The sequence below is a fragment of the Paramisgurnus dabryanus genome, chromosome 7 (assembly GCF_030506205.2).
Source record: "Paramisgurnus dabryanus chromosome 7, PD_genome_1.1, whole genome shotgun sequence".
Lineage (NCBI taxonomy): Eukaryota > Metazoa > Chordata > Actinopteri > Cypriniformes > Cobitidae > Paramisgurnus > Paramisgurnus dabryanus.
Window position 1 is genome coordinate 31,017,701 of NC_133343.1, and position 22,870 is coordinate 31,040,570.

Sequence of the window (22,870 nt, forward strand, 5' to 3'; positions counted from 1 at the left end):
ATTAAAGCAGCCTCTCAGTGATAAACCTAAGAGCTAAACTGAAGTTGGCATTTTAATAAATGCAAGTTATCTTTGTGTGCTAAAAATGCACATTAAGTTCATGTAGATGGCAATACACATTCTCTTTTTTGCCAAATAAATGAAAAGCATGTTGAAATCAATGTCTTCCCTCTTGCTGTATCAAAATCTCATCTGGCTTTCCTCAGGGATGGTCCCAATAATGTGTTTAAAGTCAAATTCAGTTTGTGCATGATTACATGATATAACTTTTTTTTAATACTGTATCCTAAATTATGGATAATTAATACATTAATAAGATAATACATTTCTGGAGTGTTAAAAATTTAAAGAAAAAATAACAAGAACCGTACTGAACCGTGACACGAACCGAACCGAGGGTTTTGTGAACCGTGCCACCCCTATTAGATATTATGCAGAATCAACATTTATTTAGTTCCACCAATATTCATTTGTTTCATATTTACGTTTGTGCTACATCGACCTCATATCAGCCAATCGGACACATCGTTTTCTCATTATCGGCCTTAAAATAAAAAAATAAGAACATTGGTCGACCACTAATCACTTTCGTGCAGTTTTTTATAATAGTGATGCAAAATTTTACTTGTATATTTTAAATGTTTGCGACAAATTACACAACATCAAGTGTAATTCAAAATTACAAAAGTATCTCAAAAATACTGCAGTAACTTACCCGGGTCTGTTGAGCCTCTGACAAGACGATCTCTTTTCTCTCGCAGATATTCAATCAGCCTGGTTAACTCTTCTGGAGTCATAAACCTGAGATGGGAAGATAATTCATAATATTAGTGAATGATTTAATAAAAAAAAAGAAATTCTCAGAGAAATCTTGGTATTTTAACCCACCTGCCCTCAGTTAACAAGGTGATATGAGTCAGGAGGGCTGCTGGATGCCTCTCCCTGTCATGTTCCCTCAATAACACATCGTCAGCCATCTTAGCAGCCTTTACGGCGATCTCGTCTCTCTCTTTGGCGCGATGCTCAACTTTAAAGGTGTCAAAGTTATGAGCCACCAGCACCATGGCATCCTGCATTGGCATATTTCTATGCTCTACACAAAGGAGGGTAATATAAAGTCATTTAATTCACGGCATAGTTATGTACTAAGGCAGTACGGATTATCGAACTCATCAAAAAGAAAAAAACTTACCTTGTGGGGTCCCGAACAGGATATTGACTGTACAGGAACGATGTACTTGATGCTGCTGGGTTATAATGATGGCAAACGGCGTACGGGCCCGACTCACATCCTCCAGCGCCTGAGTCAGGGACACTTCGGTATTGAGGAAGATGAGATCTACCACCATTCCCAGATCACGGACCTTCCTGCCCACAGTCTCTGCATATTCCCTGCACGCAGATACCAACCATATCATGTACTGTTGTGTTCAGGAAAACGTCTCCAAGACAAAACACTTCTAAAGGACTCACTTTTGCAGCTTGTTGACCACTATGACAGAACAGTCCACTGGTCGTTCTGCATCAAGGCGTCTTTGCAGTTCTTCGTAATATTGCCGGTACAGCTCATTCCTCCGACGCTCCTCCGGACGCAGCCTCTCTTCTGCAAATACACAAGGGCATGTTAGGTTACTATAGGGTTGTTATAATAACTACAACAACGGTGGCTTCACAATAGCTAGTAGAGACACCAAACCAACCCTCGGGATCTCTTCTACCGTTCCACGGTTCCCTGTAGCGTTCCGGGTACGGCTCGTCTTTCTTCCGATGATAGTCGTACTCTCCACGGTAATATCGGTCATAACCTTCTTCTCTGTGAAAACAATGTTGTTTAGGTGATATGTTGTAAAAGGAAAACAAAGATTCGACTGTAAAAGCAAACAACAACTTATGATTCAAAAACAGTAGCAATTGCAAAGTCATCGGTCATCAAATAAAAGGTTTTACCTAAAGTGAGGGTCTTTTTCTCTACTCTCTGAGCCCCTGTATCGCTCCTCATCGTGTTCGCGGGGAGGACCGGTCCGAGGTTCGCGGCTGTGCTCTCTCATCTCCCGCCCATCACGGTGGTCTCGAGCATCTCGCCCGTGCATTGGGGATCGAGAGCGTGGACGGGGCTCTCGACCGTCCCCGTAACCGCCAGCTGGTCTGAACAGACAAAGCGCACACAGTCAACGCAGGCCAACAAAACTAACAGACAATTAGTATAAATTTAATAAATATATAACACACTGACAAGATGGTAAATGGTTAAAGTCACCATAAAGTACACAAAAATGTCTTTAGAAGATCAACACAGTTTTTGTTATTAAAGGAGGCAGCAATTTTCAAGACTGTGGCATTTGATATAGCATAACGAAAAACTTCGCGTACGTTTTGTAGATCGACGACATTGCACCGCTTTTCTTTTACGCGCGTTTTACGTCATCCAACGCTGGAGACCACAGAAACGAGTGCCTGATGCTACAAATAAATTGTAGCATATTTTAAATACTTTCCGAAATGAATCGCAAACGCATTGAGAATTTGCAGTCAGTCACACCATGAACATTTTGAAATCAATGAAGAATTGACTCTGTTGGGTCTTACGCCTTTTTGATCTACCCTCGAAGATTTTCTTGAATGGATCCGAGCAAGTGTTTCAGTTCCGTTGTGTTCCCGATTCGGCATTTGAAATACAGTACGATGAGCTGCAGGGTCCACATGATAAAATGTGTGTTAAGAGCATAAAAGTTACATTTTTTTGTATGGAATCTCTTCATAATATTACACTTTCTAAAAGTATTATTTCAAAATGAAATTATTTTATTTTATTGAGGATTATATAGGATTCACCCTTTGAGATGACGACGACGACGACAGTAAAGATGAACATAAAATAAAACTAAAGATATTTATTTCCGAACCATTTTTTTATTCAAACCAAACCAGTCGAAACCTTTTTGCGTCGTATCAGACTGTTCTTATTTTTTTATTTTTTGTTTCTATGTCATTTAACGAAAGTGTTGCCGAAGACTCCAGCAGGAAGTGCACCGATTGGCACTCCTATACGAAGTAACCAGAGTAAGTGAGACAATGTTTAGACAGAGACACACCCCCCAAAAAAAATAATGCACTCAAATTACCCTTTCAACTTTATTTCAGACAAATCTCACACAACTAACAAGTGAGAACTTTTAAGAGAAAGAATAAGCTAAGATCGAACAGCCTCCGAGAAAATTGATTCCACGCAGCCGCTGTCGTTAGCGCTTTATGCTAGCCGGTTGAACGAAGTCCATTGAGGAGCGAAAACGCGTTATCAGAATGCTTATCGAAGTCTTCATTTGCAAGAATCCCAGCGATACTTTACCTGCGTGGAGGGCTCGATCTGGGTTTAGTCTGTCGTCTCTCAGCTGCCATATTTACATCTGAAAATAAACCAATCCAAACGTTCAACATGACAACAGACAGACATATTTCAGAGACAAACGAGTTTTTTTTCTTACTGAGGGGAATGAAGCAACAATTCACATTTTATGCAAAATAAAACTTGTTTATTTTAAGCATTTCTTTAACAGAGATTAAGGTAACAGTAGAAATGTAGATGAACCAGTGCAAGCGTATTAAAATCCTCCACTTTAAACATTTTCATTTAAAGTCCCCGTGAACAGGACGTCGTAATCGTGGCGTATTCCAGAAAACACAAAATGAGCAAAAATAGTGGGTGTGGCTTGTGTTTTTCACTGCAAAATGTTTGGACTTGAAGTAGGTGTTTCAGAAATGGAACTTGCAGCAGACTTGCAGTTCGAGGGGGCGGAGATAACAGATACCCAGCCCCAGCAGTCTAGCTGACATGGTTATAGGATCGCCACAAGAGGGCAGAAGTGCATTTTGAGATTTTGATTAACGTTTGTAAAGGCCGATGAATTATAAAAAAATGACCCAAACAAATAAATTGTTTACAATGAACACTGCAATATTCCATTAAAAAAATAATTTAGTTTCGATTACATGGGGACTTTAAAATCACAAACTAACGACTATAATTGTCCCTTTGCTAGAATAGAGCAAGACTTAACATTTACAAAATCAACTCAAATCTGTGTTTATAAAAAAATTTTGCAGACTTATCCTAAACTTATGCAATAAACAGTAGATGTTTTTGATAATCAAAATAACAAATTCCAAATTTCCTACGGTAAGCAAGTCAATAAAAATATAAACTCAGCTGATAACCTACTCGTGGAAAAACAGAAGTTAAGAATTTTTATCCACAAAATAAACAAACAGACACAAACATACAAAATACTGCAGACAGAAAGAGGTCTGGCAGTGCTGTGCATAAACATCAGTTTTGATCGTAAAGTCTGAACGAAATAGATTCCCCACATTAGTTTTTACATAAACTTCTACAATACACTTAATTTGTTCTTGCATATTTGAGCTGCGCAGTTTTTTTCTTAAGTTTAATTTTAATCCAATGTTTTAAGCACTAAATTAGACCTTACCTAGTTTATAACCTCTATAAATTCGACCTTTTTGTCCATCTCTAGCGGCCTCAGCTTCTTCCACTCGTTCAAACTGCACAAATCCATACCCACGAAACAGGGACAAAGCTGCAAAAAGGAACAATCATTTTCGTTTCATGCACGAAACACGTGCTTTTCTTGGTGGATTTCTGTCCCTTGCTTTTGAAGCGCAACAAAACTAAATCTTACACCAAACCTCGTTAAGTCCTCACTATTTCTCCGAAGGCACATGAAAAATGTGGTTTACAGCGCAACCAAATTCTAAAGAAATGTGGATAAAATAAATGATGTACCGGACGCTAAAATTTGATATTTTTTTCCGTAACACATACGCTACTAACCCTGTATTTTGCCATATGGTTTGAACAGATCCTCCATGTCCTTCTTCGCCATGTGTGCGGTGGGCAAATTTCCAACAAAAATCCGTCGCTCCAGGTCACGAGGGTCATTGCTGTTGGTGGTGTATGAGGGTGGCGTACTGCTTCTGCTTCTTCTGTGCGACATGCCTGTACGAGCTTTAGGTTCGATGGCCCGTTTGAGAAGAACGCTTGCAGTTGATTTTAGATACGAGACTATTTGGTTCGCAGTTTAGCTATTTTTCCCCCAAGGTCTTGAAATTGACGATGCATCAACATGGAAGAAAAAAGAAATTCGACAGGTAAAACGGCTGGACAAATTCACTGAAGTCAAAAACTTTACAACAGACAGGTTTATTTATACAGTTTATGTGCAGTGTTTTGCTACCTGATAGCAGATGCGGTAGAAAAACATTGTACAATTTAGTAATTTAGAGCAAAATGCAAAAATATTTAAAAGAGGACTCGTTTTTAGTTTAGTGAGGTCCCGATCTCAAGCAATGGTTATCTTGCAGATGCACCTGACACCAACACCATCATTTCGAGTTCGCAATTTTTATGCACATATAACGTAGCTGTTTGATGAAACGCAGTTAGTGAAGACAGAAAAACAGTTGTCAATAAAACAACCCAATAAAGTTCATCATGCCGAAGATCACGATAAAAACACGGAAGAGTTGAAGTTTGTGGGAAGCATAAAATGCGCCCCAAAAATAATTTGATGTTTCATTTGACACCGTCCGTGTCACAAGCAATAGGCACTGAAGATACGCAGATGATGAGAACCGTTTAAAAGGAAAATTGCCATGAGAAATCAGGTGAGTCCTGGCAAGCATCCAAGTCTACAGAGACAGAAGCTTGGGTTATTTTAAGTTAAAGGGGTCATATTATTAATTTTTTTTTTAAATGTCAACTAAGTCTTTGGTGTCCCCAGAGTACATGTGTTAAGTTTTAGCTCAAAATACCCCACAGATAATTTATTATAACAACACGCAAAAATTGCCACTTTAGCAAAAATATCAAGTTGATGGGTGGGTCATCTAAAATGCAAATTAGCTGATAAAACGCAAACACTGATCGCAATAATGGTTTGTTGAAATTAAAATTCAATTGTGCTGCCAATTATTTCTCTCTCTCTCTTTGCACAAAATGCCAGTGCCGTGGTTGGATAGTGCAGATTAAGGGGCGGTATTATTATTATATAATTGGACTTGTTACCTAACATGCAAAATCTGAATGACCTAATTTTCCACATGTTTGCAGAGAATGGTTTACGAAAACTAAGTTACTGTTTTTTTAGTTTACCTAGGAAGCACTGGGGACCGAATTAATTTATAGCACTTAAACATAAGTCTGATTTTCACGCTATGACCCCTTTAAATCTCTGAGACGCAGCTTTGGTGAGGTCTGAGGACACTCCAAAAAACCGATGAACATATCCATTGAATAAAAACACTGGCCATCGTGATTCTTCAGTCTTTTGTTTGTCTTCATGACTTTTAACAGGTGACTAAACCTGTTTTCCATTTTAGCACAGCAGGTTTAAAAAAAACTGAAACCGTAACCGACAGTGTCAGTGTTAGTAACGTTAGTCCTTATTTTGTGTTAAATTGCTACAGTAAAATTTCTTGTATATAAGTTTACAGCTGTCTGTCTATCATTTCGAAATGTCGAGGTTTTTGTGATAAAAGGACAAAGCCGCATGAATGGACAGGAAGTTGGGTCTGAGCGCCACAATGAGCTGGCGGCCATTTTGTAAGCATCAAGTGACGCCACGCCACAATCATGTTTTGTTCGAAATAAAATCCGCAAATGTTACTGAAAACGACCAAAAAATACGTTTTTCTGTGGAAAAGATGCAAGCTGTTTATATTCCGTAGTCAGATGCTGTTGGGAGAACGCGCGCATATTCGGTGGCTGAGGCTCCGTGGGCTGAACAGCCGCCATGTTGATCCAAACGCGAGCATTTTTTTTTTTGTTTCTTAGTCAATGTGCATTGCACATCGACGTATTGACCGAATGTTATACTTTTTCTGATGAGCTTAAGTGTTATAAGGCTTATAACACTTGGCTTAAGCTTTTGAATGAGGGTTTTGCGCAAAAGTTCGTTTCCACCTTACAGCAAAGATTGCTGCAGGAAATAAAATTCCAATGAAGAGTTCGGACGGATTGTTGTAGCTATATTCTTACCGTTACCATGGGAAGACAGATAAAATCCGCTGATGATCCCACAACGTCGTCTTTGCCCGAATAATTGATGTGAAAGTCCCACTGCAAACACACGCAATTTTGCTGCGCTCCTGTGACGAACTGCGAGATGCCTGCCTGCCTGGAGGCTGTGATGAGTGCAACGATTTCAAAATAGAAGTCCTCATGTACGCACCATAGACTGTAAAATGTCTGGTACCCACAGACAAAAGTCGTTTGTAATTATGAATGCATGCATAAAACATATTTGTCTAATATTATGTCATTATTTAAAACAGTACTTTTTATTTAAATTAACAAAAATATACTAAACAGATTCTTCAAGCATTTTTTTGTAATTATGGAAAGCACCGAACTTTATACAGAAGATATACAAATGTTAAAGCCTAACAACTGTAAATTTAAAGCAGAATTTAAGTATTATAGTATCTCTAATCTAGTCATGAATGTTAAAAACTAAGACAAACGCATTTTTGCGGAGGAATATTTAAAGCTTTTATCAAATTATTTAGCTTTTAAATCCCCTTAGCATTTTTTAGTGCCACTTTTCGAAATGTTTTGCTACATCAATATTTTTATCTTTCTATTTGTTTTATCTTTATGTTAATGTTTATGTGTCTTTTAAACTGAACTTTGATTTTGATGAGCAGACGTGATCGAATCACGTGACGTGATCACGGGAAAGTAAGAGTCACATGATTTCTTGGGGGTACTAAACAGATTTAACAACCGGTTATCGGTTGTTTTCTCTCACTTCAGGCATGGTAATTTAATAAAATACAATTTCTGGTGTTTTTTATTCGCCTTTTTTGTAAAATATGATTAGTCAATGTACTGTAATTCTGTTTTGCCTTAAAAGTACAAAAGTGAGTTCATTTCCTGGAAGCTCTAACGTTACCTACAGTTACATAAACATTTATTTTAGTTCGTAAAACCCATAAGTGTGATTAGAGTATGAAATGCATTTTATATTTCATTGATCTCGTAATGATCATGAAACTTTCATGTGCATTATGTTTAAGTACAAAACTGTCTTTTGTTTAGATGCATCTTGTGACTGTGTGTTTGCTGCTGGGAGTGTTGGAGGTGTTTGGAGCTCCAGATGCAGATGAAATCAAATATCTGCCTGGACTTCAGAAACAGCCCAGCTTCAAACATTATTCTGGATACTTTCATGTGGCAGACAATAAACATCTTCACTACTGGTGAGTTGTAATGGCTTTATTTTAATACATTTGCCCCAACAGATAAGCCCCAAAATATTTTTTTAGTCTTTGGTGGAACATTTCCAGAGTTAATAATGAGAATCTACAGTTGTAGTTATACTGCTATACCATTCTCTGCAAGCTTGTAAAAAAATAGGTTGGCTCCCCTTGTGATGTCAGAAAAACCTACAAAGTGGCATATGTACTCTGGGGACACCAAATATTTATTTGACATCTTAAAAAAGTCTTGTAAAAAAGTCTTCTTCAAAACATTCCAATAAATGCTCTAAATATTAAAGTTTTTGAAAGTAGCATTTGTTTATAGATGCCAATTATATGGACATTTTAATATTTCATGCAATGTCATTTCAATATATTAAGGGACCTTTGTATTTACAAAAGTCACCTGAATGCAGTTGATGCAAGCTTTCGGTGCAAAGTTCACTGTTGTGTCTTCTGTTGCTCATGATGTAGGTTTGTGGAGTCCCAGAAAGATCCAGCGAACAGTCCGGTGGTTTTGTGGCTTAATGGAGGACCAGGATGCAGTTCATTGGACGGTCTGCTCACCGAACATGGACCTTATCTGGTGTGAACATGACTGATTCTAGTCTTTTATTCTGGAATATTTGGAAGCTTTTCTCTTTACATTTTAAAAACACTTTTTTTACAGATCCAAGATGATGGTGCCACTCTAGAATATAATCCTTATTCTTGGAACAAGGTACAGAATCAACATTTTAGCAACAATGCTGTCATGCAAGTCATTGAAATGCATGAAAACGAGGAAGTGTTTGTTATTGCAGATTGCAAATATGCTGTACCTGGAGTCACCAGCGGGTGTCGGGTTTTCTTACTCTGATGATAAGAAATATACCACCAATGATACAGAGGTATGGTTCACTTTTGTCTATAAAGCACATCAGTACAATATATTTAATATAAGGTATTCATTTTATATAGTAGCACACCTTTACACATTAAAAGAAGATTGTGTGCTCTTAACTGTTTCTAGGTGGCCATGAACAACTACCAGGCTATCAAAACTTTCTACAAGTTGTTTCCCGAGTACAGTAAGAATGAGTTTTACCTGACCGGTGAGAGTTATGGGGGTATTTACATCCCCACGCTGGCTGAGATCGTCATGGAGGACAGTAGCATTAATTTAAAGGTATCAATTCTCCGGTGTTGTGCTATTATGTGTATGTTAGTCTACAGTATGTGATTCGGTATTATGTGTGTTTCTGTAGGGAATTGCTGTTGGAAATGGCTTGTCTAGCTATGAGCTTAATGATAACTCCTTGGTCTATTTTGCAAACTATCATGGCCTCCTTGGAGCAAGGTACAGTGTGTTCACCTAATTTAAATTTAATTCAACCTCATTTTAAAAAGAAATTTACTCTTTATGCGTTTGGGTAGTTTGAATGTGTTGTATACAAGACGCTTATTGTGTGATGTGTTCCTGTAAAGCTCAGTGGTAGAGGGTTGCAATAGCAGCACAAAAGGTCATGGGTTTAAACCCAGGGAACATGCATATAGATAAAAAAACACGTACTTTGTGATGCATTGTAAAAGTTGCTTTGGATAAATGGGTGCCAAATGCATAAATCTTTGCAGCTTGTTATGAAGAATTGCATGTGTGTGTTTTTAATGTTTTTTTCTTCTCTGATAGTTTGTGGAATTCCCTTCAGACATTTTGCTGCAAAGATGGAGTATGCAACTTTTATGATAATACAAATGTAAACTGCACCACAAGCGTAAGTGAAACTGTTCTAATGTTTTGAGATGTGAAATGTATATTAATCTCATAAACATTTTTACTTATGGCATTTCTTTCTATATACCTGTCTTCAGCTCAAAACAGTTCAAAAAATTGTCTACGCGTCCGGACTTAACATGTATAATCTGTATGCACCCTGTGCAGGAGGTGTTCCCCAAAGAGTAAGGTGAGCATAATCCAGCTACATGGACTAGAAGGTTTAAGAAATGTCTCTTCCATGTAAATCTGTGAATGCACCTTTTGTAATGTGCCTTTATATTTCTAAGATAGGGATGCAAACAGTAACAATAAAAAGTTTTATTTGTTTTGTTCTTAATCCAGCATTGACAATGGACAGTTTGTAATTCGAGACATGGGCAACCACTTCATCAACTATGAGTTTTCAAAAGCATGGAACGAGGTAAAGCAACTAAATGTTTTTTCATTGCATTTATTGTAAGACGACATGTCGTGTCCGTAGTTCTGAATCGTAGTGACACGAAGATTCTCATTGGCTTAGAAATACAGAGGCGTGGCCGCCCTGTTCAAATCGACGAGGTTGGATCCTCCCTGCACGAACTCCACCGCTTCCACCCTTTACCTCAACAACCCGATGGTGAAGTCTGCCCTCCACATCTCACCGGATGCTCTAAACTGGGTCATCTGCAGGTGTGTTGAGTCAACTACCCTGTTTACCCCGCTACTGACATGCATGTTGGGTGCATGCATGCATGAGTGTTTAACGTGCACCTGTATGATGAGATCACTGGGTCAGAAAATCTGAGAAGAGCCATGATGTTGAAATTGTTGTCCTTTATTTTGGTCACAGTGCTGAGGTCAATCTGAATTACGATCGTCTGTTCATGGATGTGAAGAAGCAGTACATGAAGCTTTTGGGAGCTCTGGTGAGTGACTATTTACCCATGGTTTTATTATAGTAAAAATATAATAAGCTTGGTTATTTGGCAGATTGATTTCTATTTGGTTTACAATATTTACTACCAGTACCATTGTTAAAAACGTATGCGACAATGACAAGCTTGTGGTAACTATATGGTATAAAATACCATGGTATTAAAACTTAATACAAATTAGATGATAAAATGTCAAAATAATGCCGGATGAGCAACGTTGGACAATCCATTGCTGTGAGTTTGGGGTGGGACTCTCAGCCCGACTGATGTCAGATGGCTGGCATGCCATTATTTTTAAAGATTTGGCCATTTGCTAGCGACCATCACTGAATCACAAATTTCCAACACTGTACGTTCCTGTAGGTGATCTTAACAACATATTTTCAACAGAAATACCGTGTTTTGGTGTACAATGGAGATGTTGACATGGCCTGCAATTTTCTTGGAGATGAATGGTTTGTTGAATCACTGCAGCAGCAGGTGAGGTGTTTCCCACTTCTCTATTTACTTATTCTGACCAGGAACTGATTACTCTAGAAACTAGAATAACAAATCACAGCATACCTAGTTATCTACAACCTTAAATGCCTGGAGAATAAACCAAAATAACTTCAAAATAATCTTGGAATTTATCAAATTCAGAATCTAGTTTCTTCTTAGCTTTCATTGTGACTTAAAGGAAAACACCACTGTTTTTCAATATTTTAGTATGTTTTTACCTCAACTTGGATGAATTAATACATACCTATCTTTTTTCAATGCGTGCACTTAATCTTTGTACAGTGCTTCATGAATGTATTAGCATTTAGCCTAGCCCCATTTATTCCTTGGGATCCAAACAGGGATGAATTTAGAAGCCACCAAACACGCATGTTTCCCATATTTAAAGACTATTACATGACTAAGTATGGTGGCACAAAATAAAACGTGGCAATTCTTTTAAGCAGATAAAAAATTAGAACTATATTTATGGTGGAAGAGCTCTTAGTTTGCAGCACTTCGACCTCGACGCGCAGTAACATCATCACTTCTTACTATTTCCCTCTCGCTCAAACTTAGTGCTTTTCTACCATACAATATAGTTTTCATATTTTTATCCGCTTAAATTGCCAAGTTTTATGTAACAGTCTTTAAATATGGAAAACATGGAAGTGTTTGGTGGCTTCTAAATTCGTCCATGTTTGGATCCTAAGGAATGAATGGGGCTAGGCCAAATGCTAACACATTCATGACACGCTGTACAAAGATAAAGTACACGCATTGAAAAAGATAGAGATGTATTAATTTGTCTAAGTTGAGGTAAGAACATAGTAAAATATAAAAAACGGTGGTGTTTTCCTTTAATCACAACCAAGCTATTTTAAATCCTCAGACTTTGAAAAACCAAAGCTTGTTTGTGTGTTTTGTCAGGTTCAGGTTCAGCGCAGGACTTGGATTTATTTCAATGGTGAAACTCAGCAGGTTGGCGGGTTTGTCAAGGAATTCTCCAACCTGGCTTTCCTCACGGTGAAGGTAAGACTAGTTAACTAGTAAAATAAACATTCTGTATTATTGTACTGATGGAGACCACAAGGTAGGGTTTTAACTAAATAGTTTACTTCATTAGTTAACTAGTTTCAGCTAATTTAATGAATTGCTATTAATGATGTTCTCTTAATTACTTTACAGGGTTCGGGTCACATGGTTCCCACTGATAAACCCATAGCAGCATTCACAATGTTCAGTCGCTTCATCACCAAGCAACCGTACTAGTTCACACTCGGGGATTTAGTTCATTTTAAAACTGAATTTGCACGGTCACACCTTTTAAAGGTTTCTGTATCTGGACCACTGACTCGATTTGTTTTTCTCTGCCTTTGTATTTTATATAGTTTGCGTGGTGGACTCTGTGTAATGGATGAATGTTTTGACGTACAGCTTTTTATATTAACGATTTTGTCATTTTAGTTTGTCACATTAGTGACATTTGCCATTGATCAGGTGTGCTTGTTGTCATTTAAAAATGATTTCTTTTGATTTATGATATTTTGTATTAGGGAACAAATCTTTGTGCCTTATTTTTATTTTTTTTTAAATAAAAATCAATTTTCTGTAATTGTTTATTTGTGATATATGAAAGAATTAATTTTGTTATATTTTGCACGTATCTGGTTTAATCTATTTGATTTGAATCAAATAAGATTTACGATCAAAATAAGTTTTTAACTTGCTGTTTTGGTAACACTGCAATGTTCTTTTCAAATATTTTATAAACCATAATCATTATTAGTTTAATGTAAAAAAAAAAACTGTTGTTGTCAGTATAGGAGCATATAAAAAATAGCATGAAGATAAAACTGCTGTAAGTATCTTTAATTGTTAGTTCATACTAACCAATGTTAAACTTTACAATAAAGTGTTACCAGCGCAACGATTTCAGTCCCAACTAAGGATGTTTAAACTTTATAGCACAACAGTCCAACCTCATATTAAATATTCATTCAATATAAGACCATACAATTGTACAAAAATCATACATTTTATCTAGAAATACATTGTTTATACATCTAAGTACACATAAAATATATAATGCATTTCAATTAATTACTCAAAACCTGAAATCAACACAAAACTTTTATGCCGTAATGCATTTTTATGCACTGCAAAAAAAATGACTTTTTACTTAGTATTTTTGTTGTGTTTTCAGTACAGATATCTAAAAATTCTTAAACCAAGATGCATTTTCTTTGAGCAAAATGAACAAAGAACAAAGTTTTTATACAAAAAATTTAAGTGCTTAAATTTGTGCAACCAAATCTGTCAATGGGGTTTGAAAAAAATCTTGAACTTTTTCTTAAACACTTAATTCATGAAAAAAATCAAGAAAAAATGTCTTGACCCATTGGTAGATTATTATTTTTTTTGCTTGTTTTAAGCACAATTTTTTTGTCTAAAACTAAGACTTTTAAGGTCATTTTGCTCATCAAAAAATACATCTTAATTTAAAAAAAATGTAGATATTTGAACTAGAAACAAGACAAAAATACTAAGTAAGAAAGTAATTATTTTGCAGTGTGATGAAATCAATTTCATATGAAAATCAATAAAATGCGGGCTTCAACTTGTAAACTTGTATTGTGTACAAGTCTCTAATCTAGAGTCATTTGCTTACAAGTTTGTTTTATCTATATGCATATCAAGACCGAGAATAGGCATTATTAAAGTACATAATTTTTTTTATTGATGTTTCATGTTGACTAGGATGTCAACAATTTTGAGGACCAAATGCTTGTACAATTTCACCAATATCATGCATTCGTCAGAAAGTTATCTATTGCCCTGTACTTTAATATCTGTTCATACGCGTCATGAATGTTGGCGTTTCTGTGCTTGTCTCCTTTCTCAAATCGAGTTGTCTGAGGAATCTGTCAGGCGTCTCTCGATTAACTCACGCAGACCTGTTCTGAAGTGAAGGTTGGCCCCCACTATGATGTAACCCTGTGAAGTCAAAGATGGAAAATTACAATAAGTTACCGTATATTTCTGGGTGCAGGAACCTGCTGCCTTAGACGATCTACTGTATGTTCCTGAAGAGTTTGGGTCCAACCATATTAACAAACACACCCGTCTGTATCTCTCGAGTGAATTTATACCCAGGCTGTGAGTCGATCTGCTTCAGATTTTATTTTATTTTTTATAAAAGTTAGACCTAAACGCTGGAGAAATGCAGATCTTCAGGAGCAGAACAGAGATCCAAGGTCTATAGTTTCAGCTTAAATGTTGCACTTACATTGTGATACTCAACCACTTCTTCAATGAAGTCAATGCCGTCTGGAAGAGGAATCTGTACACCTCGCTTAGTGTAATCTTACATTAAAAAGACATAAAGGAGCATTAGGACCACACCGAAAAAAACACTTTTCTAACTGGAACATCTTTCATTAGATCAAAGATTTGAGGATTCAGGGATTTTCAAAAAATGAGTTTTGCGTAAATATTGTGTTCAATAATTATGCATTCAGTGTAGTGTTTTATCAGCATCTCCATCACTGAATTATATGCACTAACATCTAGATATCAATATAAGCCATTGAAAACCCACATCAATGACAAAAGCCAACACATATGGCAAAACATATATTTTAAATATATGCTAAATACACTTTGTAGAAAGTTGAATATAATTGAATATATTTTTAAATTTGGAAATGTGTTTAATTTTAACCTTCATATATCAACATATATTTCTAAAAATGTATTTCGGGGGCAAGAAAATACATTACTAATTTTACATATGGCAAAAATGTATTCTGTGCAAAAAATATTTTGAATATATGCTAAATACAAGTTAATTTATAATGTATAGTTTTGAAGTTGAAAAACTCTTTTTAAAACTCTTATGTTTACAGGTTTGTAACATAAACAAAGTTTATCTTCCAATGCGATGTAAATATAGTTCCTTGGATTAAAATATTGAGGGCTAAATATATTTTTAAATGATTTAAAATGTATTTATTTTTTAAATATATTTTGAGAAATATACAAAATATATATTGGTGAAAATAAATTTTTGTAATTTTAAAATAGTTTTCAGAAAATATTTTTTTGGCCATTTTTTGTATATTTTGAAATATATTTCAAAATTTATTTTTGTTGCCGTATGGGAATAAATGTTAGACTTACTGTTAATGAGAGGAACCACAGATATCTGTAACATGGTCTTCAGTGGACCCTGCAGTGGAATCAGCTGAAAAGAAAAAGTTTGATATATTTATTATCCACACTTGATCAGATATATTTAATGTGTCATTTTAAAGTGCTTACAGCTAATGACTCCAAAGCAGATTGATTGGAGAAGATCTTAAACCTGAAAACAGATTCACATTCAATAAAATGTTCAATGTGTACAATTCAGTTCATTGCTGCATGCCATCTCTGTGTAATCTATTTAATAATAAATTTTTCTGGTTTCTGCTTTTTTCTCAAAAATGCTGGGCTACTTTCAACCCAGCGTTGGGTCAAAAATGGATGAGCCCAGCCCGTTGGGTTGTAATTTGTCCTATGCTGGGTTGTTTTAATCCATTATCAACATTTTCTGGATTAATTTACCCAACGACTGGGCTAGTCCCTTTTTGACACAATTTTTGGGTTATTTACCCAGCATTTTTTAAAGTGTATGTAAAGCTGCTTTGAAACAATGTAATTCAAAATGCACTATATAAATACATTTTAATTAATTGATTAAGTTTGTTATATTTACCTTCTTAGATCTAGATAAATTGCCAAGCGCTTTCCCTTCATTGACACCTTTGCATTGAATTTAGCTTCCTAAAAAACAAGGTTTGTTAAAACTATACAAAATAAAGTGTCCTCTTATTATAAAACTATTGTGTGACTGTGTATAACGGTGTATTATATATTTTACCATGGTCATGCTGCTAAGTTGAACTGGTGCTTTTCCAGGTGGAAGAACCAGAACTTTGACGTTTGAGTTAACAGAGACGCTCGCACCCGAGGTTTTGATGGTGGAGCGGGGAGGAGCGGTGACCTCCAACTCCAGTGACAGCGGATGATCCATCAGAGCTGGGTTCTGACAACATACATCAAATTTAAAAGACATCAGGTTTAGCTTTTTAATTTTTGTACTTCTTCAGATTGTCTCTTCTTCTTTATACTGTATGAACATTTTTGTGTATGTTTTGTGACCAAATCTACTGATTTAATATTATTAATATTAAAATGAGGTTGAGTTTTTTTTTTCAGATGGATGAACAAAGAAATAAGCAAAAACCATTATATATAAACTGTAATTTGTTTAATATTGCATTGTATTACAGAGTGGATTTTGACCTCAGTTAATGGTTTCAAAATCAAAAGTGTTTTTGTTAGCAACAATTGTAAAATGTAAGATTTTGATCCTTTTGGACTGTAAAAAAAATTTAATATTTTTTTTGTGATAACCAACAGCTTTACTTGAATTAAATTGTTGTAAACTAATGTAATTGCCCTTTAATGGCAAAAGTTTTTGTATATTTTTTTACCAGCATCATGATTGTACCGAAGTAGGTCGTCCTGAGAAGCATCTCCAAATCCTTAGGCATCTGAAATACACAATAATTCACTTATGTTACATTAAAAATGAATGAAAAAGACACATGAGGGTAATCTGTGCCCCATCTTACCCGTTCATTTGCTATCTGCATTTGAAAAAGTCCACCTGTGTAATATGCATAGAGTCCACTGTCGAAGAAATACTCGGAGAGAGACAGATAGATCATACGATCATATTCCCTTACTATAGGATTCACGGCATAATTCACTAGGGTTTGATTTTCATCCTTAAGATCATAAAACTTGCCCTGAAGAGGAAAGAAGATGATGAAATTAATTAAAATAAGACAACATACACTTGCTCATTTAAATGTATACAGAAAGTACCATAGTATTACCTTGTTTTTAAACATGGACTATATCATGATAATACCTTGGAGTATGATGCAAATGCCCTTGCTACTTGTAAAGTACCTTGGTAAACTTTTCTATGCTTTTTGGATATGTATCATCAGACATCTTTACTCTGTGTCCAAGCATATTAATAGAGAGGCGAAGGGAAGGAAAAGATGTGGTCGAAAAATCTATCTTACATTGTGAAGAGGAAGATGCTATATGCCAGACCTAACAATGCAGAAGAGCTGAAGGCCACTATCAGAGCAACCTGAGCTCTCATAACACCTGAGCAGTGCCACAGATTGATCATCTCCATGCCACGCGCATTGCTACAGTAATTCAGGCAAAAGGATCCCCAACTAAGTATTGAGTGCTGTACATGCTCATTCTTTTCAAGTTCATACTTTTCAAATGGCCAAGATTTCTAAAATTCCTTTCTTTGTATTGGTCTTAAGAAATATTTTTTTATTTTCTGAGATACTGAATTTGGGACTTTCTTTGCTTGTCAGTTATAATAAACATTTAATGAAATAAACATTTGAAATATATTAGTCTATGTTTAATAAATGAATATAATATACAATTTGTACTTTTTAAATGGAATTAGGGAAATAAATCAACTTTTTGATGATATTCTAATTATTTGACCAGCACCTGTAAATCAAGTTTGATCTCCGTCACTCACCCTAAAATCCATATCAAGGCTTCTTTCTGTGACCACAGGGTCACTTAGTAGTGAATAGTCGATCCCAATGTAATTGTCCACCTCTGTGCGCACTGCAAAACACACATGTCTATGTTAATAATCACATCACAACAATTCAGCAATGCTTGACTTTTTTCACTAACCTGGAATTGTTTCCAATAGTTGGTTAACCAAAACCAGTGCAGCATGATCCAGTGCTGGACAAATCTGATGAAGACGTATGCAAAAATGTAATTGTTAATACATATTATGTTGTATAATAATAATCTTTAGTGTTAGGAGTTCATTCGAATCACAAAAATTGGTATTAATGGTGATGCTTCATTATTATTGATACTGCCCCCCCACAAAAAAAGATACAAACCTGTTTATTTAAGATGAAACGCATTCCTGTAGTCAAGAAGGTTGCAATGAAGTCATAAACCCTCCTTTGAAAACAAATAAAAGTTTGGCATATAAAAGAATGGGATTGCTTTCCCAGAGAAGATGTGATTCTGAACATCAACCAAATTATATATAAAGTCAAATACCCAAGGGTCCCGCTGAATTTGGCCCTCATCTTAGTTATGGCCGCGTCACAGGTGATGTTGGAGATCTTGAGACGGCCCACCTCGTCTCTTTTGAGACGGAGGGCCGTGAAGATGTTGACACCTTCTGCCGAGGCGTTGATATATCCCTCATCGTAACTAATGGAGAAAAACACCTAACTCAGAAAGGACAACCTTTTGGGTTGTTATGAGACCCTTAAATGAACATTTAGTAGTTTAAACTTACAAAAGCCAGTATAGGATTCGTCTCTGGAAGTTCAGTGTGATGGAGGAGTTGTGCACTTCGAAGAGAAGCCCTACGTCAGGCTGGAAGCGTAGGTCAGATGTCAGGTCCAGCTCTGTTATCTTCACGCTGTGGATATGTTATAGTTAGACTTAGGTCTTTGTATGATCACTACAATGTGGAGTTACATGATGGGGCAACTGGAGATCGATAGGTGCGAGTGGTGTTACCGTGCAAACATACTTTTTGATGGTGTATTGGAAACGGCCTTCTGAACCTTTCATCTCTGGCATAGTGATGTTACTGATCTCCTCTTCTACAAACTTTTTTGTCTGGGACTTTACTGTAAAAACAATATACAGGCTGGTATTGATACTGTATTACAAAATGGCATTGTAATAGTTAAAAGTGGTTACATGCGGATACTGATGATAGATGTAAACATTTTGTGAATAGTCATATGAAATGATATGGTTTCATTATAGACTGACAGCTTTTTCGGTCTTACACATTTCTAGTCCTCGGGCTGTGATGCGGATTTTACATCCAGGGGGTTCAGCTAATTCAGTCATTGTGATAAATGAAAGGAGAGCAATAACTGAGACTTCAAACAGTCCCATGATTCCTTAAAAGATCTGAAAGACACAATAAAATAAAGTCAGGACAAAATGATATGATAGGTATGACAATATCCCAAATTCTTTCTTAAATCACATTTTACTTAATGAGGCAGATATATGATCATTTTACAGTTACTAACAAACTTTTAATTTCTCATGCGCATTTGAGCGAACTCTACACTCTACGTAAAAAAATGAAGGTAGAAATTAAAGTACTACTGGCAGCTGGTTGCCGGTAACTTGCTGTAGATTTTACATTTATGTTATTTACTGGCAACAGTTTGTTCAAAGTTAAATGAACATGAAACTTTTTCAGTCTTTATATTTACAGTAAGTTACTGGCAACCAGCTGCAGAATAACAGCTATTTTTTACAGTGTACATCCACTAAAACATTTCTGATTTGTATAAATTCATGCATCCATCCAAAAACCAGCTCATTATAGCAACTGTGACAAATTGTGCACTGTAAAAAAATTCTGTAGAAATTACAGTGTTACTTGCAGCTGGTTGCCGGTAACTTACCATAGATTTAAATTAATGTTATTTACTGGCAAAAAATTTTTTCAGTTAAATGAACATTAGACTAAAATAACAGCCCCACATTGTAAAACATTTGCTGTAATTATGCACCCGGTTGCCAGTAACCTACTGTAGAAGATAAAGACTAAAAATGTTTCATGTTCATTTAAATTTGAACAAAATGTTGCCAGTAAATAACATTAATGTAAAATCTACAGTAAGTTACTGGCAGCTAGTTGCCAGTAATACCCAGTAATACTGTAATTTCTGTATCATCATCATCATCAACTTTTTTCTGTTTTTTGCTTCAGATTTTGTTTCCCAGAATGCTTTTCTTTATGCTGTTATTTTAGTTTTACTCTGTAAAGACAAAGATTTGTAAATGTTTAATGTTCATTTAACTTTGAACAAAATGTTGCCAGTAAATAACACATTTAAATCTACTGTAAGTTACCGGCAACCAGCTGCAAGTAACACTGTAATTTCTACTGAATTTTATTACAGTGGCAAAAAGGATATAAATTAAAGTCATATGTGTTCTCATATGAAGGAAGTCACTATATGTCCTCATATTCATTGAAGGACAGACATGTTTATTAATCTAGCACATTACATAACATTTAATGTGATTTTTATCTTATGTGTATTGACGAAACATTGTAACATTGTACTTTTATTACTTATCTATTTATTTATTTATTTATTATTATTATGCACTGGCCGGGTAGGCAATGTAATTTCATTGTATACAAGATGTACAAATGACAATAAAGATTCAATTCAATTCAATTCAAAATAAATTATACAATTGACCAAGAATGAATGACAATGAATTATGAAAAAGTAAAAAGTTGAAGAATGGATTAAAATCAATAATAAAAAGTCAAGTATATAAAACAACAAAATGCAATGCAATTCAAATCTAAATTAATAGATTAATTTTTAAAGATCATATTAGAGGTCTGAACTGCTTATAAGATTCAATGAGATCACAGATCTTTCTGAACACAATCACAATCCTGCACCAAACAGTTTTTCCAGTGCGTCAGCAGTAAAATAGATGCGGACCGCTAGATGTAATGTATGTTCAAAGCATATAAAAGAACTCGCTTGCCTGAAAATAGCCGATCGAACGAGTCCAGGTCTTTCCCCTTTGGTTTTTGCAGCATGTGTGTGTGTAGAGTCTGGATGTGTTTATAGTGCAGGAGAGAGACTGTGTGCTTCACGTCTGAATGAACAGCAGAGACAGTGCAGAGAGAGAAGGAGGAGGAGGAGGAGGAGGAGGAGGAGAGAGAGAGAGAGAGAGAGAGAGAGAGAGACCCTGCATCCCAATTCGCATACTATTTGTACTCAGTAAATATACTTAAATTTCTATACTTGCCAAAACAAAAACGGTACATAATTTTAGGGCATAGTATAAGTGTGAGAAAATGCTGAGTTGCTAAGGTGTTCTGAGTAGTTTTTCTGGGTGTTTATGGTTGCATGGTGGTTGTTTATCACCCTAAAACTAAAGAGTCACTTTAATAAGAAATCTTTCTCCTTTACGAGTAAGAAATTTTTGTACTTTAACAAAACTCTAAGTATTAGAAACAGTAATAGTGATTCACATTCGTATCAACCTTTGGAGGTCACATGTGTTTAGTGTGCTGGAGGCAGCTGTCTTCAGTCACCCAGATACAACAGGACCCAAACAAAAATTGGGTTTTATAAGGTCATTGACCCCCGGGGCCGGCTGATTAGTCCTCCTCTATAAAGAAAAGATCTCACAAATGCCTCATTCTTTCAGCTTTATAAGCATCCTGTGGTAATTACTGAAATCTCTCGTAAATGTCTTTCAACAACGGCATTGTGAGCTTCCGACCGACAGGTGACCTTTGACACGATCACTGAACAAAACAACGCTTAATGAAGCATTTCGATATGTTCCTAAATGTTTAGGTTTGGACTGCAAATGTTTTCAGACCTGATGTGGTGTTTGCTTTCAGAAAAGAGTGAGGTTACTATAGTTCACAAATACAAGATTTTTCGCAGGTCAACAAAAACAAACACAAAATACACAATCTTGCCGTGGTATGTGAAAAATGTGACACGATACAGCAAAAATAAACACTTTAAATTCAAGTGTAGGTTCAGAAGGCAAACTTGAACACATAAAGCAAATCTGATTGCAGAAAATGTATAAATCTCTGAACACGTTGAAGTGAATTTAATTCAATATGCTATGTTTATTAGTTAATAAACTAGTTGTTTAAAAGACCCTTATTTTTATCCTGTAAGGAATACCACTGGACTATATATTTGGTTGTCCTCCTTAAAATCACACATTAGCAGCATTATCAGGACTATAAATCAGAAATATACCTAATTTTATACCTATAAAGAATTTATAGACGTTTTGACCAGCCAGTAAAAGTGTCCATGAGGGATGCATATGAAGAGCCTATAATGTTAAGAGACTAAAGATCTGATGTCCCATTGATTCTGAGCATAAATTAATATTATATTATAAGCCTATACACATTATAGATCGCCTACCTCCATTTGTTCTGCTGGGAGGGCAAACATCCCCTTTCAGTGGTGGTATGAAATGAAACTTTAAACTTTGTACACATTTTGTGCAAGCATAACAGTTTATTCTCATACTTCCCTCCCTAAATACTTTTTGCCAAATGCCTTTCTCAATAATAAAACACTTACTGTGGTGTGGAAATGCAGACTGGATAATGCTTTCGTTTTCAAATGAAACTTTCTTTGAGCATTTCGAGAGAAATGTTTAAATGCCTCTTTTGTAATCCTCTCATTTAGTCTCTTCTCACAGTGTTCTCGCTTCTTATTCAGTCAGGATTTATAAGGGCAGGTTGTGTTCCTATTTGACTGATGTC

At 35.7% G+C, this 22,870-nt stretch overlaps 3 protein-coding genes across 8 annotated transcripts in view; 1 reads left to right on the top strand and 2 right to left on the bottom strand.

The window, feature by feature from the left end:
• Positions 1–7,211, bottom strand: part of ncoa5 (nuclear receptor coactivator 5) — an 8,822-nt gene extending 1,611 nt beyond the window's left edge. Inside the window, exons 1-10 of one of the 4 annotated variants that reach the window (XM_065279466.2) lie at positions 7,052–7,211; positions 4,847–5,115; positions 4,485–4,592; positions 3,347–3,404; positions 1,948–2,145; positions 1,701–1,813; positions 1,474–1,603; positions 1,193–1,392; positions 889–1,093; positions 716–801 (exon numbers count right to left, since the gene is read on the bottom strand). In XM_065279466.2, coding sequence (XP_065135538.2) covers positions 716–801; positions 889–1,093; positions 1,193–1,392; positions 1,474–1,603; positions 1,701–1,813; positions 1,948–2,145; positions 3,347–3,404; positions 4,485–4,592; positions 4,847–5,009 — 1,261 coding nt within the window. In that variant the 5' untranslated portion in view covers positions 5,010–5,115; positions 7,052–7,211. The remainder of the gene's footprint in view (positions 1–715; positions 802–888; positions 1,094–1,192; positions 1,393–1,473; positions 1,604–1,700; positions 1,814–1,947; positions 2,146–3,346; positions 3,405–4,484; positions 4,593–4,846; positions 5,116–7,051) is intronic. The other 3 variants (XM_065279467.2, XM_065279469.2, XM_065279468.2) reach the window with 3 other exon arrangements.
• Positions 7,212–7,702: 491 nt separating this feature from the next.
• Positions 7,703–13,039, top strand: ctsa (cathepsin A). Its single transcript, XM_065279474.2, has 15 exons — positions 7,703–7,833; positions 8,114–8,274; positions 8,749–8,860; positions 8,945–8,995; positions 9,078–9,164; positions 9,287–9,442; positions 9,522–9,613; positions 9,944–10,028; positions 10,126–10,217; positions 10,373–10,451; positions 10,551–10,699; positions 10,860–10,935; positions 11,335–11,424; positions 12,355–12,456; positions 12,613–13,039. The coding sequence occupies exons 1-15, from the start codon at positions 7,831–7,833 to the stop codon at positions 12,694–12,696; spliced, it is 1,419 nt and encodes a 472-aa protein (XP_065135546.2). The 5' UTR covers positions 7,703–7,830; the 3' UTR covers positions 12,697–13,039.
• A 242-nt stretch (positions 13,040–13,281) lies between these two features.
• Positions 13,282–22,819, bottom strand: pltp (phospholipid transfer protein). Of its 3 annotated transcripts, none has more exons than XM_065279471.2 (16): positions 22,686–22,819; positions 19,356–19,482; positions 19,091–19,190; positions 18,851–18,976; positions 18,607–18,762; positions 18,441–18,504; positions 18,220–18,283; positions 18,056–18,147; positions 17,106–17,282; positions 16,965–17,024; positions 16,349–16,513; positions 16,184–16,251; positions 15,748–15,790; positions 15,607–15,670; positions 14,714–14,790; positions 13,282–14,421 (listed from the first exon to the last, which is right to left on the bottom strand). In XM_065279471.2, exons 2-16 carry the CDS (start codon positions 19,465–19,467, stop codon positions 14,326–14,328), a joined length of 1,464 nt encoding a protein of 487 aa, XP_065135543.1. In that variant the 5' UTR covers positions 19,468–19,482; positions 22,686–22,819; the 3' UTR covers positions 13,282–14,325. The 3 variants fall into 3 exon arrangements, with proteins under 3 accessions (XP_065135543.1, XP_065135544.1, XP_065135542.1); XM_065279472.2 differs by lacking the exon at positions 22,686–22,819 and adding an exon at positions 22,524–22,658; XM_065279470.2 differs by lacking the exon at positions 22,686–22,819 and adding an exon at positions 21,103–21,251.
• Between the last annotated feature and the right edge of the window lie 51 nt (positions 22,820–22,870).

What these genes read in the sequence shown, in the direction of transcription:
- ctsa (XM_065279474.2), top strand. An exon ending in ATCCTTATTCTTGGAACAAG is followed by an intron (nt 8,996 to 9,077) that starts GTACAGAATCAA and finishes TTGTTATTGCAG; the next exon opens with ATTGCAAATATGCTGTACCT. An exon ending in TGGCTTTCCTCACGGTGAAG is followed by an intron (nt 12,457 to 12,612) that starts GTAAGACTAGTT and finishes ATTACTTTACAG; the next exon opens with GGTTCGGGTCACATGGTTCC.
- pltp (XM_065279471.2), bottom strand. Translation starts at nt 19,467, where the DNA reads ATGGGACTGTTTGAAGTCTCAGTTATTGCTCTCCTTTCATTTATCACA. An exon ending in AAATTCAGCGGGACCCTTGG is followed by an intron (nt 18,505 to 18,606) that starts GTATTTGACTTT and finishes TTGTTTTCAAAG; the next exon opens with GAGGGTTTATGACTTCATTG. An exon ending in ATTTATCTAGATCTAAGAAG is followed by an intron (nt 15,791 to 16,183) that starts GTAAATATAACA and finishes ATCTGTTTTCAG; the next exon opens with GTTTAAGATCTTCTCCAATC.